At 52.1% G+C, this 14,692-nt stretch overlaps 1 protein-coding gene across 2 annotated transcripts in view; it reads right to left on the bottom strand.

Moving 5' to 3' along the window:
• The window catches only part of HK1 (hexokinase 1), a gene marked incomplete at its 5' end in the record, with an annotated part of 73,767 nt that overhangs the window by 49,577 nt on the left and 9,498 nt on the right, over positions 1-14,692 (bottom strand). For both annotated transcript variants that reach the window (XM_079900400.1, XM_079900399.1), the window contains one exon: positions 1,269-1,431. In XM_079900400.1, coding sequence (XP_079756526.1) covers positions 1,269-1,431 — 163 coding nt within the window. The remainder of the gene's footprint in view (positions 1-1,268; positions 1,432-14,692) is intronic.

The following is a 14,692-nucleotide window of genomic DNA, read 5'->3' on the forward strand; positions in this document are numbered from 1 at the left end:
AGGATAAAAGTGGAGTAGATTTTAAACAGTCAAGAAACATCAGAGATATAAGTACCAGTGTGTGTGCATGAAGTAAACCCCAACTGTGGCCACAGGGCAAACAGAGCACATGCCCTTCCTAGGCGTCCCAATCTTGTTCAGGACTTTAAAGGCCGGCTGCAGGCACAGCAGGGCCTTCCCACTGCAGCCAGTCCTCCAACAAGCCGTGCGCTCGCCCACCTTTCATAAACATCAGCTGCAACAGCTGCAGTTTTCCTGATGTCCATTTTGTCGGCTCCATATCAGATGCCCCAAATCGCAGCTTTAAACTAGTCCCCAGAGTAGGGAAGAAACACAACAGTGTTGTAAGGGCCATACTTTCAGGCTATGTACTCACAACCCCAAGAGAAACCTGACTTTCATGATCTCTCTCCCTCCCTCTCACAAAGCAGGCGAGCCCCCGCCTAGAGCACAGAACACGGCTCAGAGCAGGATTCCTGTGCGTGCGCTAAGCTGGGGCAGGCACAGCACCCACTCCTGGGTCAGCCAGACAGAACGACCTCCACTGAGCAGGCCAAGGCCAGGCTGTGCCCTCCCAGCCTCCACCCGGCCAAGAGCAGGGGCTGAGGCCAGTCCCTGGGGAGGGGGTACTGACAATCCTCAGGGAGCCCCCAGATCCCCACTGTGGGGCATGAGCCACACAATGCAGACCAACAGGATAATTTTTTTTTTCCAGTCCTACTCCTCTCACCATTTCTCTGCTTGAGGGGCTACCTTGACTTAGCATCTATGAAATTTGTACAAATGGGGACTTGAGTCTCCCCCCTGAGTCTGAGATGCACCTGGCCGCTAGGATCGCTACTTATCTGGGGTACTAAAAGGAGGCCTTGGTGCCCTGATGGAGAGATTCTCCTAACATGAAGGAGAATCATCTGTTCTGGAGCCATTCATGTTCTGAAGGCATAAGAGTAACTCACACAGCATCTGTAAGATCCATAGACACTACACTTTCTTACCATAAGTCACTAGACAGGCCGACAAAGGCAGGTCAGCATGGTCCAACCACAGTACCCCCTATAGCACATGGTAGGATCTCAATGGACATACATTGCATTGATGGATGGATGGATGGGAGAACAGATGGATGGAATGGTGAATGAATGAATAACTGGATGAATGAGTAAATGAATGAAAGATGAATGAATGAACAAACAAATGAATGTAAGTTGGAAGGGTGGCTTCACAGAGCTTTCAGCCCTCAGAGCCCAATCTCTGGGTGAGAGACTCACCTGAACCGTCAGGAATGGACCTTACAAATGTTGGCAACATCTTGACTGTGGCTGTCGGATTAAAATCCCGGGAGAGGCCATTCTTCATCTCCTTTTTGAAACGAGCCATGATATCTAACAGAGTTTCATCAGAGAGCCGCATGGCATAGAGATATTTGTCGATCTGGAAGAAGGATGAGAAGGAAAGAAAGTGAGGCCAAGGCTGAGGAAGGTCGTTTCAGCTCAAGTCTGGCTGGGGTAGGACGAGGCAGGCAGCGTGAGGTTCCCACCTGCCTAAGACAGTCCAGCTCCCGTGGGCACTGGAACACCCATGCTGGCTCATCATTCAAGTGCAATCAACCATGTCACTCAGAGCAGGCTTGCAAATGCTCTGAGCCCCGGTTCCCCCCTGTAAAATGAACCAGACACGTCCAAGGTCCCTTCCAATCCTTGACTATTACATGGAAGCTGCCCTTCAATCCCCAGGTACGTGCCAAAAGCACCTTAAGCCTCCACGTGACTCCTTCCCTCTGTGAGAGGTGGCTGGCTCATCCTCACGTGGATGACAGTGCCACAGAACAAGGGCTCCAGAGCCATCTACCTGGGGTTCAAATCCAAGCTCCATCACTTACCAGCTGTGTGAACTTCAGTTTCCTCAACTGAAAAACTGAGATGATAAATAGAACGTAACTCACAGATTGTCCCTGAGACAGGAGACAAGATCAAAGGAGACAGAGAAGCACTTAGAACACAGAAAGTGCTCAGTAAACATTAGCTATTAGCATTGTGAGGCAGTGGCGCTGGTGGGTTTCCTTGGGCACGACTTCTAGGTAGGTGGAAATGGTGGAGGAAGGGCTGGAGCCCTTCAGGACATAGGGCTGCAGGCCCAGAGCACGGAGACCTTAACCTCACTACCCCCAGCAGGTATGAGACAGCCCAAGTTCCCACGCCCGTGTGCCAGGGTCCATGTGCCCACACTTCCTGATCAGACCGCTCCTGACCCAACAGGACCAAACCAACCCGCTCCACTTCCTGGGCTCCCCACTCTCCTCAAGGATCCTGGGCTCCTAACCTCAGGCCCTGTTGCTGTCATTTGTTGTTCTTCCTTCATAGTATCTTCCCGCTGACTCTATTTACTGGGCACCTACTACATGTCTGGCTCTTGGTTAGACATCTGTCCTCATGGTGCCTGATCCTGTGGAGTTCACTGAAGTCTCTCTGTCTCACCATTCATTCTTTCTGCCACTCCCTGCCTTAGGAAGCCCTGACAACCATGTGCCTGTATTCCTGACGCCTGATGCGTAATCAGTGTCATGGTTTTCAATCTTCAATTTCTCTCCCTTCCAACCCAACCTCTACACCACGGCCACATTGCACCTTCTTTTTTTTTTCTTTTTTCTTTCTTTATAAATTTATTTATTTATTTATGGCAGCATTGGGTCTTTGTTGCTGTGCGTGGGCTTTCTCTAGTTGTGGCGAGCGGGGGCTACTCTTCGTTGCGGTGCGCGGGCTTCTCACTGCGGTGGCTTCTCTTGTCGCGGAGCACGGGCTCTAGGCGTGCAGGTTTTAGTAGTTGTGGCTCGCGGGCTCAGTAGCTGTGGCTCGCAGGCTCAGTAGTTGTGGCTCTCGGGCTCTAGAGCGCAGGCCCAATGGTTGTGGCGCACGGGCTTAGTTGCTCCGTGGCATATGGGATCTTCCCGGACCAGGGCTCGAACCCGTGTCCCCTGCATTGGCAGGCGGACTCTTAACCACTGCACCACCAGGGAAGTCCCCCACATTTCACCTTCTTAAACTGGGACCCTGGTCACTTCACTCCCCTGCTCAAAACCTTGCAAAGCCCCCCACATTGGAGGCGCCTACACTCTGCGGGTGTGGCTCCGGGCTCTCTGCACACCAGCCAAACCACCTCTACCATTCCTGGGAGGTGCCTGGCCCTCCTGTTGAAATGCCCTTCCTTCTCTTCCCAGCTACTCAAAGCTCACCTCCCCTTCAAGGTTCAAATCAAATGTCACCCCTCCTGCAGACGTCGAGACCCTCGGGGTGCAGATACCGCCTCCCTCAGCACCGATCTCTCTGCACGGTCCAGCCTGGATCATCACTTTCTATGCCTGTCACCTGGACAGTGTCTGCTCCATTCACCTTGACCTCCCCATGTCTCACAAGCAGCCTCACACACGGCAAGTTTCTGGCAGATGGACAGACAGATTTATGACCCAATGAGGATGAAAAGACCTTTGACGTGATTTGCTTCTGAGAATGGCTTCTCATGCTTACTTTTCAGGGTGGCTGGAAACGTCCGACTCAAGGACACAGAGTCATTTCTGCATATTTTGGTCCTGGGCAGGCTTCTCGCTCTGGACTCCATGCCTCGTGCTCCCCCAGGCCCTGCCTGTCTCCTGTCTCAGGGACAATCAGGGCACTGGCAGGAGTCCCTCAGTGTCCTCTGTGGCCAGAGACAACCCTGCCCCCACCCGCATCTCTTCTACCGCAACTACCTTTTCCTTTCCCCTTCGTGAGAAAGCCGTGTGGAGAAGGGCAATCAGAAACCGCCAGGAGCTGAAAGATAAATGGCCAGAACACAGCCCTAGAAGACATGCTCTGTTCTACCCCCAAGGCTGGCAGCGCTGATCCGCAGCCCTTGCTGTCACCACGCCCACGTGCTGGTCAGGAGAGGCAGTCACACGTGCACGAGCGGCCGCAGAAGCACACGGGGGCTACGAAGCACAGACTGGAGAAGGCTGCTGGCGGGGGTGATGTCAGAGAGTGCGTCCAGGCACAGACAAGAGCGTGTGTGAAGGCCAAAGGTGAGGGAGGGAGGGTGGTCTGTGGGATGACGGAGCACACAGTGCAAGAAGTGAAGCAGCTGGAAAGGCTGCCAGGAGCTAAGCCTGCAGGGTCTCGTGCACTGGGCGAGCAGGTTCAGACTCTAAACGTGACTCTGAGTATTCAACAGTGACACATGTTTCAGAAAGCTCAGCTGTGCGCTGGGGCGGGGACGGGTGAGCAGTACCAGCAGTCACGGCGCTGCTCTGGCATGTGGACGTGTTTCCACTACCACACTCCTCACCCTACATCACGATTATCTGTCTACTGACATGCCTATCTCCTCCGATAACATGTGAGTTCCCCAGGAAAGGAAAGACGGAGGAGACCTGTGGAACTACCCAGTGGCCTGGCACAAAAGAGGAATTCAGTGAATGCCAGATGCTAGAATAATACTTTATAATTATATCAAGTGCTTTCACATCCAATATGTCATTTAACCTTCAATACGACCCTGTCAGGGGGACATTCTTTTTTTTCTTTTTTAAAATTTATTTATTTTTGGCTGCGTTGGGTCTTCGTTGCTGCACGCAGGCTTTCTCTAGTTGCGGCGCACGGGCTCTAGGCACACGGGCTTCAGTAGTTGTGGCGCACGGGCTTAGTTGCTCCGCGGCATGTGGGCTCGAACCCATGTCCCCTGCATTGGCAGGTGGATTCTTAACCACTGCGCCACCAGGGAAGTCCCAGGGGGACATTCTTAATCCCCATTCTACAGTTGTGAAAACTGAGGCTCCAAGAAGCTAAGTGATTAGTTCGAAGCACACAGCCAGGGAGTCAGTCCCATACCTGAGAGCCTAACACTCTCCCTACAACCGTCCCCATCCCTTGGAGAAGGCCAGTCCCCCTACCGTGTGGAGATCAGGCCCAAGCAAAGCTGCTGAGATTTTCCAGCTGGACAGGGAGAAACTTCTAGAAGAAGCAGGGCTCCACAGCCAGCCTGCCTCCTAACTCGAGGCACAGCTCAGCACAGGGACAGTGAGCCCAGAAGCCAGACGTTTTCAGGACAGCCAATCAGACCCGAATAGAGGCAAGAAGCTCAAACAAGAGAACAGGCTGGGGATATAGAAGACGACCTGGTCCCCCAGCGTAGAAGGAAGGAGGGTTTCCCCCGCTGGTTCAGGTTCATGAATCATCACGTGGTACAACTCTTCTCAGAAGAGATGTGGAAATTGGGGCCAGAAAGAGGGTATAGCTTAGGGCAGAGCTGGAACTGACTTTGAAGCCTCCTGGATCTCAGGTGCATGAGAAGAAGCCAAGGGGCACCCCTTCTGGTCCTCAGGAGCTCAGGAGGGGCCTCTGAACGGCACAGATCCTGGGGCTGGGCTGCAGGTACCCCCCAACGCTGCCCAGCCAGGCAGACACCTGGTGCAGGACTCAGCAGATCCACACCATATGGACTGTGGCCCTTTAAGCAGCCCAGGAAGCGCTGGAACAAGAGACGTTTGCAGAATACTCCCAGGGGCCCAAAGTGCCCAGCACCTCACTGAACAAGGGGCCTCTTTCCTCTCATTCAGACTAGCTCTGCCTCGCAGCTGGCCGGGCTGCCCCTGTCCACCTGGGAAAGAAGCTGGGAAAGAGTGGTAGGTGGAAGGGGGTAGAAAGGAAGGGTGTCCTCCTGCCCATTTGCTCCAGATCTCTGCAAGAACCCCAGTATAAGAGCTGCTTTTCTTATAGGAGGTTGGCCCGGAAGCCCAGGAAGGGAGAGATGGAGGAGGGATGCAGGGCCGGAGAAGGACAACTTCTGGCTTTGGGAGGTTTGGCCAAAGTCCGTGGTTCTTTCAGCATTTCTCTTTCCGTCCCCTCTCCATAGCAACTCCAGATCTTTTCCTCTCCCCTCTCTCTCCCTCCCTTTCACATTTCCACAATTCTTGCTCTTCTCTTAGGACGCTGCCTCAAACTCTGCTGCTCTGGCCAAACGCTGGTGCCCAAAGAATCCCACCTGTGCCTCCAACCCCCAGCGCTACATTTTGGTGACAGGAGGGCACAGCACCTCTTCTGGTGGGCTTCAAGCTGCAAGCCTTTGGAACATCTCTCATAGGATGTCTGTCACAGACAGAGACAGAGGCTTCCAGGAGTCTGTGATAGGAACCTCCTGGGCTCCCTTTCACACATGGTGTCTGACACAAGTATTCAGGACTCGGTCAGACTGGGAAGGAAATGGGGGAGGTCCCAGGGTCCCAGACACCACATGGCGAGCTGGGTCCTACAGACTCTCGGCTCAGACTGGCGACGCCCCTGTCCAGCCCCCCAGGGCATCTTTCACTGCCACCGCCACCACCACCGCCGCCGCCGCCGCCGCCACCGCCGCCGCCGCCACCACCACCACCACCACCACCACCACCACCACCCACCACCAGGGGAAGAGCCCTTCTCCCGAGGGTGGGAGCCGAGGAGGCTGCACAGGGCAGGCACTGGTGCCCTACTACTGTGCAAATACCTGGGCTGTCCTTCCTGCGGACCAAGAGGGCCTGGAAGCTCTCATCGGCTCCAGAAGCAGGAACACAGCAGAGGCAGGAGGAGATGTCAGAAGAGAACACAACCTCACCAAGCCCCGCTGGCCCAGAGCTGTCCGGCCAGTGGAAGAGCCCAGCGACCCCGCACTGGTCTAAACTCAAACATTTCTGTGCCCGACCCCAGCCCCACCTCCTGGTCCCAACAGACACGTATGAAAAAAACAATTCAAGACTGTACATGCCCAAGTGGACAGGCTGGTCATGGCAGGAGGCTCCGTAACCACTGGTGACCCAGGCACTCTAACCTCCTGTGGGAGGGGGAACAGCCATGGAAAATTTTCACTCCCTCTCTCGTCCATTCTTCCGTGAGGATCAAGAACGAGGCAGAGCAACAGGTGTGACTGAAGCTGATCGGCACAGGCCTACGAAGTGAACGTTCCAAGTGAGACACTTTACTTGGAAAGGAAATTGGGGAGCTGGCAGCGAACCGTTAAGAAGGACTCTTGCTTAAGGGTAGGTCAGAGATTTCAACATCAGATTCACTTCTCTTTCTTAAGGAGACTGACTCAGGAATGAATGGGTCCAGGGGGGTTAATATTATTTTAATAAGAGCTCACGTGTGCAGAGGGCTCTGCTATTTACACACACAATTTTCACACACATTATCCCACCTGGACGGCATACAAAGAGAAGCAATGAGCTCATGGATGCCGGGGGTCTGGCATGAAGTGGTGCCTAATGTGTTAGCTCCCCTTCTCCTGGCACAGAAACCCAGCAAAGTAGGCGGTAGTCGAGGAAACTGAGCCCCATGACTCACACAAAGTCACATGGTTTATCAGTGGCAGCTAGATCTACATTCCAGGTCTTCTAACCCCTCATTTGGGGCTTCTTCTTACAGATTTCTATCTTTTCTTACATGGCGGGAAGAACACAGGGCTATGGATGAAGACAACTGAGTTCAAATCTAGGACCTGCCATTTATTTGCTGTGTGACTTTGGACAAGTTACTTAACCTCTCTGAGTCCTGATTTCCTCACTTTTAAATGAGGATAATTATACTTTCACCTCAGAGAGCTATTCGGAGAATTTTAATTATGTACCAAGAATTCTTCCCACCCTTCCAACGAAATGACAGAAAGGGAATCCATCTCCCTCACTCCCTTGTCTAACTCATAATCACATATCCCTAATTCCTTTTACCTAAATACCTAGAGAAATGCATTGATTACCAAATATTACTGACCCATTTTGTAGAAAAGAAAACTAAAGGTAGGTGGTCATTTGCCTGAAACCATAGCAAATAAAAGATTCTCACAAAAGTCCTCTGAAACATTTGGATTGTTTTATTACTTAAAAAAAAAAACTAACAGTACATTATAGTAACAATAAGTTATATACACTCATTATTAAAAAAATTCAAACAATACATAAATGCACAAAAGTAAAAAGTCTGAGTTCTTCCCTCCATCTCCCCAGAGAAATCCCTGCTAAAAGAGCTTTATGTTCTAGGACAGTTTTCCTACCTAAACAAACATTCATACATACAGGGCTTGGGTCTTTTTGTATTTCATTTTACAAAAAATGGAATCACATTATAAGCAGTTTCTCCCTTGAAACCTTAACTCCTCCTCTATTTCCTCGGGGAACTGCCTCTAAGACTCACACTACCAGCCATACTTAGATTTTCTCAGGACCCTACCTGGCTCAATGATGGGACATGGACTGGGTAGTACAAACACCTGCGCCAGACTCCAGCTTTGCCATCCTGCAGGCACCTCAGTCTTTCCATCTGTAATGTGGGTGTGTTCACCTGACTCTGACCTAGGAAGGCCTCTCTACTTTGCATAGCACTTTCACACGCTGGTCCTTAAACTATCCTGTCCAGAGAAGCAGGGCAGGTGCCATCACATTCAATGCCCTAAGGAAAAATTAGAGGCTAGAGAGGTTATTCGACTGGCCACGGTGACCGCTGGTCAGCAAGAAAACCGGAGTAGACACCAAGTTCCTGGTTCTGTGGTCCCTCCTCAGTACCTTTCTTGCTCAGGCCAGGGCGAACCCAGGCCCAGGGCTTCCGAGAGCAGCGAGACGTGGGAACATGGTGGCAGTAATGCCACAGCTCCATCCACTGCAGGAGCAGCATGGCTCCCTTGCCTTGCAGAAAGCACGCTGCTCCGGCCTGATTATTCTGGAAGCCTCATTCACCCTCCAGCAGCTACCAGGGATCTGAACTGCTCATTTCCCCTTTCACACAATCCTGGGAAGGAAGTTCAAAGGCCATAGCAAGCCCAAAGGTCCTGGCCTGATGGGACCCTCCGCCGTGGTGGGTCCCATCCCAAGCCCTCCTCCTGCAGGTCCAACCCTCTTCCTGCCTGCCCAGCCCCACCTCACTGCCAAGGGTGTCGGCCGCAAGGAACCTACATTTCTATCCTGCTTTTGGCAGCTGGTACCTGAGCAGAGAGGGCACTGGCCACAAGGAGAGACATTTTGGACCCTGTGGGTTCCCTACCAGGATCATCTGCTCCCGGCACCCTCCTGCCCTCTGCACCCCCGACGGTCCTTCCTCACAGATCCCCCTCTATTACTCGGCTGGCTTGGCCTGTAACTGCCTCTCTGCACTCCACTCCACACCCACCTCCTCCGAAGGGGGTACCATGATCCGCCCGCCCAGCACCAGCTGCCGCTCTCCTCGGCATCCCCTCGGCCCTCGTGCTACGTAGGAGCGATCTGCCCGCGCCGCAGCAACACGTGCATGGTGCACGCCTCCAGCTAGACTGCGAGTGCCAGGGGTGCAGGGGCCACGCTTCCAACTTCCTTGTGTCCCCACCCCCTCAGGTGGCTTCTCAGCTGGGCTGAGTGGCTGCTCTCCTGGAGGGGCAGGAAGGCCTCTGGAGACGCTTGGCCCGGGAGGTCTTCTCGGAAGGGTCTGCTGGCTCAGATAAGGCCGGAGACTCCTGTTCCCTGAATGACCCAGCCCTTCTCCAGCACCAGCCCCTCACTTCAGCCTGAGGGCGACCTGCGTGGAGCCAACAGCCCCTCCCTGAGTGATGGAGAGTTCCAGGCGCTCTCAGACGCCTGCTTCGCCTCACAACATCTGCACCTCAAGGCCCAAGGGGACATATAAACGCTCTACAGATAATCAGGAGGCTCCGCTCTTCAAGGCTCCCAGAGACTGTGGAATATCTGAAAGAGGAAATGTGTTTGGGAAAATAAATCCCACGTTAGAGGCTTCTCAGTGAAAGCTGTGCGTGCGAACATCCCCAGCGCATCAGGGTCCCTTCGGCATGTTCACACACTATGAGGGGAGGGTTCCCTTCTCCAGTCCTTTTCCAAAATTCAGACACAGCTCTCGGTGCCTTATCTATCATTTAATGGACGCCTCTGAACTGTGAGTTCCATTTCAGTGAGCATGGACGCAGCACCTATGAAGCACCATGGACTGTTCACACATACAACACTTCTGTTTAATCAGAGCAAATCCGGAGGAAAACGGGATCCCCATTCTTGATGAGGAAACTGAGGTTCTGGGAACTGTGATGTAACGGTCAGCAAGGATGGGTCCCCTGCTGGGCACTTCCGCCTGCCCTGATCCAAGCTGCACACTTGCAGGGTGGGCACTATCAGCCCTGTTTTACATGGGAGGAACCCGGGGCGTGAAGCCAAGCGAAAGGCCCGAGCATCCAGCACCCAGGGTGGCTCTGGCTTCAGACCCCAGCCCCGGTGCTCCCTCCCTACTTCCCCAGACTCCTCTTGCTAGGAGGACCACAGAAGGCCGTGGGGTCATGCCCAAGGTCCTCCTGGTGACCTTGGCTCAAGATAAGAGGCACTTTCCGCTGGTGAGAGACCAGGCCCTTGCCCAGACAAGAACAAAGCTGTCACACTGAACTAGCTAAAAATAAAGGAGGTACCCAGTCCCTCAAGGGGAACAGAACAGCCCTGGAATGTGGCGGGGCAAGAACAACAGGCTTCGTTCTGGGCCTCACGGTCAATGGCTTTGGCAGGGCCAGGCACCAGACTCACAGTTCCCAATGTGCCAGGTGCCTCCAGACGAGAGGGAAGAGAGGGTCCGAAGTACGGACAGCTCTGCTTTCACTATGAGACAACCAGACCCCAGAGCCATGGCTCGCAAATACTGCAGTGATGGGAGCAGACTGGGCTGGAAAGTGAAGGGCTTCAGGCCTCCTCCAGCTATACAGATTCCTTCTATAACCTTGGGCAAGTCACTTCCATCTCTGTGTTTTTCCATCAGTAAAAAAGCAACAATGAAAACTGCCCTCTCGTCTTCATATGGTGGGCATAGGAGCTCCATGACACCATAGATTCCTCAGAACACAGGCTTTTCAAAATCCCATGGTGGCAAAGCAGAATGGTACCCAGGATCCCTGCCCCGGCTCAGGGCTCTGTCCGCTTACCCTCTGTTATCCAGGAAGCTACACTCCCCCACCATGCCTCGGCAGGTGCCTACAGGTGTGTTCCAGGTGAACAACGATGATAACATCTGACATTTGTACAGTTCAGTACGCTTTCCAAGTGTTTCCATATCCATTCTCTGATTTGATAAATGGGCAGATAGTGAGGTAGGAATCATTTACCCCATCTGACAGATAAGGAAACTGAGCCCCAGAGAGCTTGATGTCCACCTAACAACACTGCTCAAGCTAGAGGGATCCTTGAGAGATAAAGGATTCCAGGCTCCTGGCTTTATAGATGAGGAAATTGAGGCCCAAGGACCGCAGGAACCCACTGCCTTAAATGCAGAGTGCCTCTGCCTGAACTTCTGAAGCATAAAATTTCCTGTCTAGCAGAGTGCTTCCAGTAGGAATACAATGCAAGCCACATATGTAATTTAACATTTTCTAGTAGCCAGATTTTTAGAAACAGGTGAAATTAATTTTAATAACATTTAACCCAATATATCCAACATATTATTCCCACATGTAATATTTTTTAAATGATCAACGAGCTATTTTATGTATCTTTGTCATACAGAGTCTTCAAAATCCTGTATTTTATGTTCAACAGCACAGCTCAAACCAGACTTGCCACATTTCAGGTGCTCAAGAGCCACATGTGGCTGGTGGCTACTGTTGTGGACAGCACGGCTCTAGCACTCCAATCACATCCCCATCGTGGGAGCCTTGGGTGATGATTTCTGCTGGGAGCCCACTGCAATGCACTGCTTTAGAAGCCTGAAGCCCTGGACCGAAGTCCTGGATCTGCATGACAGTGACAGCTGCCTACTAGTGTCAGACAGACCTGTGTCTCCATCCCAGCCCTCTGTTCTCTGGCCACCAAAGATCAGATCACTTCCACTTCCTGAAGCTTGCCTGCCCCACATGTAAGATGCAGAAAGAAACACCTACACCCAAGCTTGCCAGAAGGACTTCACTAACTCAAGCATGTAAAAGTATTTTGAGAGTGGAAAAGAACTTTGCAAATGTGACTTGGTGTCTTTGTTACAAGGATGGCCTGCGGGTCTCCAACTCAACTCACCCCACCCACCCAGAGAGGGTCCCGGAAGGCACCAGGGGACATTAGAGAAATGAGATCAGACTGAACAACAAGGCTGAAGGCAAACCCCACGTGTCAATCAGTCAAGGAAATCAGCTGCTTACAGTAGGGCCAGGCAGAAGCTGGGAGAGAAAGCTAGAATAATGCCTTATAGGAAGCATGGGGAGGTCTTTCAGGGAAAGCACTGGCCTCCCCAAGTGTCCTCTTTTAATTGCAAACAGGATGGAGGGAAGGGGACAAATGAAAAGGGTACAGAGAAAAATTTGAAAACCAGAGAAAATCCCTAACATTCACTGTAAAAGACTTTATTGGGTCAATTTCCTGCCCAAGTGGAGGGAGCTGGTCAACACTGAGCAGCTTGGGGGTGGAGGGGTGGAGGGGTGGGGATGGCAGGCACAAACCAGTGTGCTGATGCTGGGGAGGATGGGGAGGATGAGGAGGATGGAGAGGATGGGGAGGAAGGGGAGGAAGGGGAGGAAGGGGAGGATGGGGAGGATGGGGAGGATGGGGAGGAAGAAGAGGAAGGGGAGGATGGGGAGGATGGGGAGGATGGGGAGGATGGGGAGGAAGGGGAGGATGGGGAGGATGGGGAGGAAGGGAAGGATGGAGAGGAAGGAGAGGAAGGGGAGGATGGGGAGGAAGGGGAGGAAGGGGAGGATGGGGAGGAAGGGGAGGATGGGGAATGGGAATCGGGGGAGTATGGAGGGTCTCATGCCCAGCTCTGCCCTGGCCCCGCCTCTTTCCTTCCTTGAATCTGTTTCCCTCAACAGCAAAATCAGAGTTGGATGTGTTATGGTGGAAAGAACATGGGTTTCTGAGTCAGGGGACCTGGTAGTGTTTCTGTCCCTATCACTCATGAGCTGTGTGGTCAGCAAGTCACTTCACTACGTGGGGACCTCAGTGTCCTCATTTCTAAATGGAGATGATGCCTTCCTCAGGTGGACAGAAGCAGGGGCTCTCCCAGCAATTCCACTCCTACACACATACCCAAGAGAAATGAAAACGTATGTCCACACAGGGAAAACCGTTCACATCAGCATTATCATAACAGCCGCAAAGTGGAAACAACCCAAATGTCCCTCAACTAACAAATGCATAAACAAAATGTGGTATAGAGAAACAACTCAATATTATTCAGTAATAAAAAGAACTGAAGTACTCAAACATGCTATAGTATGAATGAACCTTGAAAACATGCTAAGTGAAAGAAACCAGACACAAAGGTCACACATTATATAATTCCATTCATATGAAACGTCCAGAAGAAGCAAATCCATTAAAAGAAGAAAGTAGATATCAGGGTGGAGGGAGCAATGGGGAGTGACTGCTTAATGGGTATGGGGTTTCTTTTGAGGGTGATGAAAATGTTCTGGAAATAGATGGTGGTGACGTTTGTACAACCTTGTGAACATACTAGACACCACAGACTTGCACTCTTTAAAATGGTAAGTTGGGCTTCCCTGGTGGCGCAGTGGTTAAGAATCTGCCTGCCAATGCAGGGGACACGGGTTCGAGCCCTGGTCCGGGAAGATCCCACATGCCACAGAGCAACTAAGCCCGTGCGCCACAGCTACTGAGCCTGCGCTCTAGAGCCCGCTAGCCACAACTACTGAGACTGCATGCCACAACTACTGAAGCCCACACGCCTAGAGCCCGTGCTCCGCAATAAAAGAAGCCACCGCAATGAGAAGCCCACGCGCCAGAACGAAGAGTAGCCTCCACTCACCACAACTAGAAAAAGCCCGTGTGCAGCAACGAAGACCCAATGCAGCCAAAGATAAAATAAATGAATTTATTTAAAAAAAATTGTTTAAATGCTATGTTTTATGGTATGTGACTTATATCTCAATTAAAAAAAAAAAAAAAAGCAGGGGCTCTGCCAGAAGACTTAATGCGTCTGAATGCTGGCTCTTCTGTTTATATCTGAGCCTCAGAGTCCTCATCCAAAAGTGGCGATCATAAGGGTACCCACCTCACGGGGGACCTGTGAGGATGCCTTTGGTGCAGCAAATGTGACAGGCATTATATATGTTGGCTTCGATTAGTATTGTTACTACTGATGATTAAATAAGACCCATTTTAAGAAAGAGAGGCCCCTAGTAGGCATTCAGTGCACCCTTCCCTCCAAGGCCCCCTCAAGGCCTCGGCGTCTGAGAGCCTGTAACCAAGCATGCAATCAGATGAACGTGATCTGACATTTTCTGCCTCCCCAGGGACCGCATTTGCAAAGGGCTGGGCTGCAGACCTCACACTGCAGTGTGCCTTGGTGGGGGGCGGGGGGCAGGTGGCGCACAGCCACCCTCTCCTTTTACGGAAGATAGTCTGAGAGAGGCTGCCGGCATGAGCTTTCTGTAATAGAGAAACGTTTAGGGGACAGATAAGCCAGCCCTGCCCCAGTCAGATCCACCCAGGAAGAGAGTGTGTACAGGCAAAAGCACACTTGTTTGTTTTAATTCCCAGAAAAGTTTAACGAATTCATGCTAGAGCACAAGGGGACACAGAGAGCCTTCACGAGCCTCTCTCTGTACGCCCTACCCCGCCACCACTTGGGCACTGTGCTAACAGCCAATGGGGTGGGCACTGCTCACAGTGAGCTGTCAACCTCACTCAGTAACACTGGGCAGCAAGGGCTCCCCTTCATAAGGTAAACTAGGAAATGGC

Source organism: Stenella coeruleoalba (genome assembly GCF_951394435.1).
Source record: "Stenella coeruleoalba genome assembly, chromosome: 16".
NCBI classification, from domain to species: Eukaryota; Metazoa; Chordata; class Mammalia; order Artiodactyla; family Delphinidae; genus Stenella; species Stenella coeruleoalba.